General features: G+C 31.6%; 1 protein-coding gene across 1 annotated transcript in view; it reads left to right on the plus strand.

The window, feature by feature from the left end:
• LOC108756294 (cGMP-dependent protein kinase, isozyme 2 forms cD5/T2) overlaps positions 1 to 10137 on the plus strand; it is a 46622-nt gene that overhangs the window by 18340 nt on the left and 18145 nt on the right. The window contains exon 2 of the mRNA XM_018499997.1: positions 7273 to 7439. Within this exon, the coding sequence (XP_018355499.1) occupies positions 7273 to 7439 (167 nt within the window). The remainder of the gene's footprint in view (positions 1 to 7272; positions 7440 to 10137) is intronic.

A 10137-nucleotide genomic window follows, 5' to 3' on the forward strand; every position in this document is an offset into this window, starting at 1 on the left:
ATTATACATTGTGCGAAATGAGCATTATGCGTCACCTCGTTGATTGTAAATACTGTCGAAAGCTAGGCAAGGTCTCTTTAATCGCACACGTGTATCTTTGTGAAAGAATACGCGTTGAAGATACTAATAATTCGCGCTTATTACTTCGTGTTGGTTAATTACGTTATTTGATAAACCGGGTCTTATAAAATAGTATTGTATTTTTTTTATTCTGTTCAATATTAGTGATTCTTCACAGATGATCTAATCAGCCATTTGAAATACATTTATCGCGCGATTAATTCTATGAAAAATAAAATTCTATGAAACGTAAAATTTGTTTTTGCTTTATAACGTGACGATAAATCTATAAGCAGACTTTTAGCCTATAATTATTTCATGGCATTGATTTCTAGGTTGAATCGCGTTTCTAATTACAATTGCAGTTAATTATACATACAGGTGCGTTTTTGTTAAAACATTTATTATATTAGGTTAAGTTAAAAGTCATCGCGTTTTTTTAAAAGACATCTATCAGTAAAAACCGCAATTACTTTCTTACCAACAATATAAATATATCTTAATAGAGTAAAGTTTCAGCTTTAAAAATCTCTTTTTTAAATTATACGATACGACAATTTTTAATGGAGTTATGAGCAATTAAAGTCAAAATAATTCTTTTATTTAATCCGCGATAACTCAGTAATCAAAAGTCGTAGGAATATTAAAAAAAAACGATTTTGTAGGGAAAGTATCAAGCTTTCACGATAGGTAATCGAAAATTTTCTCAAATTCGTTTTGGACACGTTACAAATCCACAAAGTGAGAAGAAAATTTTTCGTCTTTTTCAGCTCGTAGTTTTTGGTATGTAAAAATTATCAAACTCATATAAACTTAAAAAATGTGATAAGCTTTTAAAAGTAGAGATTTCAAGCTTTAAAACCCTTTTTTTAAATTTGAATTTCATTCATTATTGACGAAGATATTGTATATACAACTTTGAGCTAAAAAATACGCGATGACTTTTTACTCAACCTAATATATTGGGGAATGATATAAGAATTTTTATTGCGTCTGTCACTGTTTTGATTGATTACACGAGCTTATATTGAAATTAATCTTTTCACTGATAACTAGACAACTAAAATCTGCAATTATTTTTAATATTTTGATAGCGAGAGAGTTTTAACACAGTCACAGATGTTATCATCAACAGGCAGTTATTTTTTTAAACGTTCCCATCAACTTTTCTTTTGTTCAGATTAATATATCGATTTGTGCACAATTTTTCTGAAATATTTATAGATCGACAGAATATTCTGTTAAACGTAATAATTCAACATCAATATTTTCTTCCGATATTTTACTACTAATACTTATTATATGTAATTCTTATTCGCCCAACGTGTACGATAACATTACGCGTGACGCATCGTACGACACGTGCGAATTCATATTGATTACGTAAAATCGTTATATGTTATTTTTACAATTCTGCGATGACATACATCTACATCTAGATATATCGTCAGTCAGTTTTATTCGCAAGATTTACGGGATCGACGGTCTCGTTAGAGAAACGATTCTGTAACTTGTTCTACTCCATAGTATACAAGATTTATTCGCATCTTTTACAATAAACCTAGGCTAAGTAATTTGTAAATTAGCGATAGGTGAAACATGTCAGTCAGCGAGGACACGTGCTATGTACAGAGCTGAGCGTTTTTCCTTGTATGTCGTGTGTGTGTGTGTGTGTGTGTGTGTGTGTGTGTGTGTGTGAGAGAGAGAGAGAGAGAGAGAGAGAAAGAGAGTCCTTTTTTCTTGGTGGTTACAACGTGCCAAAGTCAAGGAAGCCGTCAGGGCCGCAACCGGCTAAAGGCCGGTTTTGTATGTAGGGCGCATCGGATACAAGGCATAAATCGCTCGAGGCATTCGCCAACGCAAAGAGTAGACTGACAAAGCGTACACGCGCAACCAACAGTGGCGTAGCAAGTTAAATACTTGCCTTTATTTTCCAAAGTTAACTTGAGTCTTGGAAAAGTTTCTCCGGTAGGATGTGCCTTCATCAAAGCAAAGATAATTTTTTCTCACGTATAATGGAGCCTCTATATTTTTCTAAACAAGCGAAATCTCACTTACTTGTCTACTTTATCTGATATTCTTATCTATAGTGTTCTATGAAGATGCAGATATGGATTATATGGAATGTGAAGACATAATAAGACAAATATCATATTATCAATCTTAACCCGTAACTCTTTTAGTCTTATACAACGTGTCATCTTCTCCTTTTTCCAACATGCTCTTTTCTAACATTTGTAACTTTTTTATTAGCAAAGATACATACATTTGTTCAGTACATAATTTGTTCAGGAATTTCTGTTCATTGAGGTGTGTTTCGATTGGAAAAACATTTCCTACACTTTATTTATTTTTACGAAAATTCTAAGCAACCGGATATTATCATACACCGAAGTGTGTCGTTCCCATAATATCGCGTTTTAAGTGTTAACGAAGGGTCAATGTTAAACGAATTAAGTAATCAAATCTACAGATATCTACAGGTATAAAAATTAATTTTCAAATCGCTCATAAATAACAATATCGATGAACCCCAATTTTCCCTTACGCCATTGTCAGCGTTCAACAATCGCGATCGCACGTATTTCGTGGGCATAGACCGGCACGTACCGGTAACGGTCAGGGGCGGTCGGGGCCGTCGGAGGGCCAAAATGACAGTGAAAGGAGGAGCTGCTTTTTTTTTAATTGGCTGTCGAAGCGGCCTCGCGTGAACGTGATGATGACGGGCGCATGACGGGAGAACGAGCGTTTGGAGGAAGTCGCAAGAGTCGCGATTAAAACGTAAAAATAGCTGGCGCGCTTACTACACGATCGTTAGTCGTTGCCGCCCCGTCTGACGCGCGAACGGCCGGAGCGGCTTGTTTCCTCAGTTACGCACTATGCGCGTGTAAACGCGTGGCCCTAGTGCGCTTTTTACGCTTACCAATCATCAGTTCGATCGTGTCACTTCGGGAAGCAACAGGCCGCGGCAGACTTTCCGACAGATCCATTTTTACGCGCGATCGCGCCCGATTTGTAAATCGCCAATTCGACATCACAAGTCCGAAATTCGAATCGCGGTATTAATATCGGGTAATTGAAATTGGTATTAATCTTGATAAGTTCAAATTTCGACGTCGTGCCGATAATCTTCGCGTTTATTTCTCGCAAAAGGAAATCTGGCATTCGGCGTCGAAAACAAAAAGATTTCCCCTGTTCTTTCTCGCACTTATCCAATGGAAAATTGAACTCGATGAAGTTTGTACGATTTCCTGCTTAAAGCGGCTGAATCGCTAACAGACGTCAGCGGCATACCGTTAGGATTGATTTTTTTTTATAAATTACACCCCCATAAGCAACGGTCGAAGTTAACTAGGATTCCATTAACATTTATGGAGCCTGTAAAAGAAAACAATCTTTAACTCGAGGAAGTTAATTGCGCTCTCGTCGATCTAAGTTCTTTACCTTTTTCTCAACAACTCGATCCTGCACTTTTATAGTGCAATGGAAACGTTTTTTGCGTCGTGAAATCGTCATGTGATGCCATCGAAAGATTTAAAGTGTGAATGTAAAGATTAGATATCTAATCGGCGTAATTGGACATTCAAAAAATTTTTGGTTTCATCGAGATGTCTATAGGATTTCTGAGTATTTATAGCAAACTCTTTACTTGAGTGCGAGTTATTTTAGTGTCAATTCATATAATTAAAAAAAAAATGTCCATTTAGTTTTCAATTTAGTTGGCGATCGTGAGATCACGCGAGTGAGTTAATACTGATCGTTCTTTGAGTGTCGTGCGATGCTGTAGCTCGACGGCTTGATTAAGAGAGATTGAACGAGATACTGGTAGTCTGCTCCAAATTGAGCAATGCTTAATAAAGTGTAGAAGAATCAGCGGAGATTCTTCTTAGAGGCGTATTTACTAATCAGGATTATCTACGTTTATTTTCTATTGGGTAGTATCTTATTTTTTATTAGAAAATATCGATAAGTTTCGACAGTCCAACTTTACTCGTGCGCCACATATTTTTGATAACACTGTGGCAAGGAAAAAAAAAACAATCGTGACGAATATGTAATAGCACTCGCCATTTTTGGACGTCATGAACGTTGATTGCTTTGATTGAAGCGGACCGTGAGTGGTGAATATTTGTTTCATTCATTCTTATTGCTTTATCTGTCATAATTAATTTTAATTATCATTCTCTGTATACGTTCAATTATTAAATCGATTGGTGCAACACTCATGTGAATACTGATATAAAATATTTAATTGTTAATCATACAATCTCCAGCGATTTTATTGCTTTACTCATATACTTGTATATTAATTTTTATCTGTATGTTTATCTGTTTTATTTATTTTCTTCTCTAATTATGTAATAAAATGAGCAATATGAGTAAGTTTCTTTAAGAAAATGCGGAAAGTGCTTCCACAAAATATTTCCTTCATGTCTCAATCCAAATTACAAACGTGTTAGTTAAATATAGCATCTGAGAATTCTTGACAACATACTATCGAAGGATTATCTAAGATATAGAGAATATTTTTATACATTAATATTTTCATATTACAAGCACGTTTTATTACAATCATGATATTATTGTAAAGCGCCTTGAGTATAAGTGATTCGTAATCTTGTGCACAGCAACATGTAATTATATTGTACGGACCTGTTCCTCGAGATAATATTAGCAGTCATTATTCTCTCCAGAAAGTTTTTTTTACAATATCCATTTTGTTATTTATATAGGCTTGCCCGTATCTAATGTCTTATGTAACCGAACGTGCTTCTAACTTTGGCTTATTACTGAGGCAATAAATATATCTTGCTAGCTTTTGGAATCGTGTCTCCGATGTTCGACAGGAACTTTAATTTTGCGCTCGACTCTTTATTTAACTATTCAGATTTTTATGACATCTATATTAAATATAATATGGGAAAATTGTTTAAATTCGAAAATTGTCTAAGACTTTTTATCTTAGAATAAAATTTTTTTTTTAATGTTACATTCTTTTAAGAGATTTAGGTAATACCTCCAGAGATTTATAGAAAACTATGGCTCAAATCAATTTTAACTGAAATAGAAATGCTATTACGGCGAAAGTATGTGTGTGTGTGTGTGTGTGTGTGTGTGTGTGTATTTAAAGTTGGCATTTTATATCACTTTGTATTTTTATTTTTTAAACTTAAACGTTAGAATTCTTTTTAAAGTGAGATAGATAGAGTTTAGAATTTTTTTAAAGAGAAAAGCCGAAATCCTTTATCGATTATATCCAAATTTTATCAATCTCAAATCCAGGAATGGACTGCTAATTAAATTGCAGAACTAGATCAATATTTTTACAAATCATTTCTGTTATGATTTTTAAGGTTCGATGAAATATCAGATCGTCAGATACATAGATACGTTTGTGCGTGAATTTTTACGATCTTTGTTATGCGCAGCTTTTGCTCACACTCATGCATTCTCTCGTTTGTTCTCGCGCTTGTACCTAAAGGTCCGTTGAAGAAACAATAAAAGTGCAGCGTGACATTTTCGCAGTGTATGGCACGCGGGATCGCGCGCGACATTGTTTGACGGGGAGGAAGAGTGCCATTCGTGAATTTTGCACGGTGAAGAGCAAAGGGAATGGATTCGATACGAGACTTGAAGCGATTGCTGTATGAACGTACGGAGGCGTTGCGACGTCGCGATGAGATCGTCGAAATACTTGAAAAGGCGCTCGAGGAACGCGACGCTACGATCCGTTACCTTCAGAATGAGATCGATAAGTTCCGGCAGATTGTCGAGCTGAACCTGGCGACTACTGCCATCGATTCTAATCAGAGACTGAAGCGACAAGCCATATCGGCCGAACCTCTCAGAAGCGATACGAAACCGGTGGTGAAGTTCACCAAGCCGCAAAGGTAGATCGGCAAATGCCTTGAACGTCCCATGACTTCTATTTTATTCATCAAACTTCCGATTTTTCTTGATGAGTGCGTTTGTACTCTTTTTTGTCATTACTGCATTTATATCTTATATCAATTCTGGTAACGCGGTAACAGTTGATCTCGATTTTATAGGTATTTTGATTTTATAGGTATCTTGATATGTTTAACACAGAAAATCATTACTGTAAAGATGTATGCTCATTTGAGTATAAATGAGATATTTCATATTTATGTAGTTTATAGTTCAAAATGAAATTAAATAAAGCATATAGTTTCGTCGAAAAAAGATTTTATTTAATGTAGATTCTGCTCCAAAAGAACCGTTCGATTAATTTTACTGAAAGTGGTAACTACGCATGAATGATTCCATATAGACGCATTTTATTATATAAAAAAAATAATGACAGTTCCAGTAGCAGTTTTTATAACTCTACAGATGCTTACAATAATAAAAAAGGTTCTGCAGTTTTATAAAGAAAAATCAAAATTAGCATACCATAGCTTTAATTTTGGTTTTAGTATAAAAAATGCGGAACTTTTTTATTTTTATAAGAAATTGTAAATAATTAGAATTGTTATTTTTTTTTTTATATTAATAGAATGTGTCATGTTAATTTCACTCCTAAATAATTCTTTTTGTGATTACAAACAAACTTTAATTACAATATTCAATAATAATTATAGTATTCAAAGATATCAATTTCATTATATTGTATTCTTTATAATACTGACTTATATTTTTAGATCGAAGTTAGTATTACATTTTAGAGATTACACAAGAACAATTTTGCTAAAATTGTTTAAAATTTATATTGGTACGGATCTGAAAATAATTTTGTTGAACCAATTAAAATAATTATGTATGGAAATTCAAGCATGATGAGCAATGTTGCAAAAAGTTTTGACATTCTAGCGCTTGAATGTCCTACATAATTATTTTGATAATTCAACAAAATTATTTTTAAATCTGTATATATCTACTTTTTTTTTAGATATTACAACAAAACCGGTTTTTTCTGTGTAATTAATAATTTAATGCTATATTATTATACTTTTGTTAGACTTTTGCATCCTAAGAATTTTTGTTACAATTAAATTTGTTAAAGAATCTGTTTCTGAAACAGATTTTTGAGATACATTTAAAATATTATATTTGTTATTATTTATTTATGCTTCCGCTTTTCTATAGGAATATTATTTCTTTTAATACGAAAGAGATTAACTGAGAGGAGAAATGAGAGAGAGAGAGAAAGAGAGAAAAAAATTTAACAACGATTTTCTTTTTTTCTTCAAGATCTCGCGAGCTGATCAAAACTGCCATACTGGACAACGATTTTATGAAAAATTTGGAACTTACGCAAATCCGGGAGATTGTCGATTGCATGTATCCTGTTACATTTCCAGCCGGTTCGATAATTATACAAGAAGGAGATGTCGGCTCTACTGTCTTCGTCATGGAGGGTAAGTAAATAACTGCTCATCTTTATGAAATGTGATAGTTCCGAGAAAATCCGTAAACGTTATGAGAATTGCTGCTTGAAGACAAATTAAATAATAAATAGATCGCTAATAATATCACACGATGAAAACAGAAAATAAATAGTAACTGTTTTTGCGAAGAGTTTCAGTTTCGTACAAAGTGAATAAAAACAAAGTGTTTTCTGTTCGAACTCGATTCGAACTGTTTGACAAACTTTCATGTCATAGGATAGTTAAAAATATAAGAAATATACTTATTTTATACATATTTTAATGGAAATTACGGACTTTTTAAAACTAACTTGATACACATTTGCTTTTAAATATTAACTATAAAATATAAAAACTTATTCTAAGCAAATTCGTAATTATATGAAAAAAAAGATTTAGTCAAGTACATTTAGTTATTTTATATTTTTTATCAACTATTTCGATACTGCATATTATAGTAATCTGTTTGATTTCTCTGATTGGGATTTCTTTTTACGAGCCTATTTTCTCTCATACATGATCGTTTCTCCATCGTCGCAACGCGTCGAGAATAAAAATTATTCTATGATATTTAGAAAATACTTTCGCCTGCAGATCAATTTTTATTCTTATATTGTTTACATATTGCGATGCCTTTTTATGTGAGACTATCAATGCAAACTGTTATTCTTCGACTATGTTTGTTCAAGATATCCCGCATGGGAAAAGCTTTCACCATTTATTTCTTTCCTGCATAATTACAATTGACAATATGGAATCAACAGGAAAAGCAACGGGTCTTTCTAAGAAGATTGTTATTAACTGGAGTGATTATATACCTGTTCTGCCTTGAGATGTTTACAAATCTCCTTATACCTTCAACATTTGTGCAAATATTTTAAAAATTTGATATCGTAATTTTATTTATAGACTCTATGCAAAATAAAGGAAAATAGATTCTTTGTCGAAAATGCATCAGAATATTTATAATAATTATTATAAATATATATGATATAATGTATTCTTATTTAAATAATTGAATTTCTTGACGCATATTTCTTACATATATTCCTTACATATATACATATATAAAGAAAAATCAACATTATGCACTTAAGCTATCGAGTAATGGCATGTGATTTTTTAACTTTGTTTATCTTTACGGAAGTGTTCGCAATTATCTGTTCAAGTTCGATGAACTTTTATGTTGTAGTATAACTCAAAATATAAGAGGTAAACTTATTTTACATGTATGTATTTTAATATAGATTGCAAAATGACTTTACAAAACTAATTTGATATATTTTGCTTTTAATACTAACTATAAAACTTAGAAAGTTGTTCCACGTAAGTTCTCCAATTACTTGGAAAATAAGATCGATATATATTTATTTTATGTTATTTCGCCGAGATATTTAAAAGTCAAAGTAGAACAGAAGTAGTTTTAAGAGAGATAGTCTCAATCATTTTATTGGACGGTTAATGATGAGCGTAAATAATGCTTGAGCAATTAACAACGAACGCTGGTAACGTAATGGTTATGTAAATATCCCCCGTACATTTATAAGAAAAAAATATATAATTACGTTCTGTGAAACAACTTTGCAACTTTTGATGCGAAAATATTTCTTTATATTACAGACATTTCTCATTTGATTTTTTTACGTACATATTTTCCTATTGCTTATTAAATTCAGTTAAATTTATTTTAGTTCGATATGTTTAAGTATCGTTTGTATTGAAATTATTACTATTTACATAAATTGAGACGTAAATGCTTAAGAGATAATGCTTAAGAGATTGCTACAAATATGTGATTACGTAATTCGTAAACTTAAACATACTACTATATACGGGTAAGAACTGTAAGAGTAATTTACGCGAATATCAAACAGGCAATTATCATTGACGTTAATTTTGTGTTGATAGTAAAATTGTTTAGTCAGTTATTTATTAATAATGCGTCATTATTGGAAAACTTACATATTCATCATAATTTGAACATCATAATTTTTACGCCTTTCTAAATAATTTTTGTATGTAAAAATAATTTTCTTATGAATTTTTTTTTGGAAAATCTGTTTTCTCCTGAATATATCTCTTGGAAAAATACAAAGAATGATTTTGCTAAAATATCTAAAAATTTAATTTCATACAAATCTGAAAATAATTTTGTTAGACTATCAAAATAATTGTGTATGATGTTTAAATTGATTGCTAGAATATCTTTTAGAAAATTTATTGCAGCATTGTTTGAATTATCTACATAATATTTGGATAGTCCAAAAAATTATTTTTAGATCTATATATCTACTTAAATTTTTAGATACTTTAGCAAAATCTTTCTGTACAACGCAATTAAATGTACAGATATGTTTAAAATTAAGAGAAATTTTGTCGCATGAATACTGATTTTAATCACACAACTTATGAAAAAAGTTTTTTATTGTATTCATTAATTCACATTTAGCATTGGACATATATTCAGGTCTGAATTAAATTTCCTATTTAGATTCTGATCAAATAATATCTAATTGTATTGTAATTTTATACAATAAAAGCTTCCGGATTTTGGACGTATTAGATTTAGATATTCACATTCGTTCTATAATACGAATTAGTAAATGCAGATATTGAACGTTAAGTGAGAACGTTAAGTGATCGTTCGAAACGATCTAATATCGATTAAATTTATATAAAAACAATTATT

Source organism: Trachymyrmex septentrionalis, unplaced genomic scaffold (assembly GCF_001594115.1).
Source record: "Trachymyrmex septentrionalis isolate Tsep2-gDNA-1 unplaced genomic scaffold, Tsep1.0 scaffold97, whole genome shotgun sequence".
In the NCBI taxonomy this organism is placed as follows: domain Eukaryota; kingdom Metazoa; phylum Arthropoda; class Insecta; order Hymenoptera; family Formicidae; genus Trachymyrmex; species Trachymyrmex septentrionalis.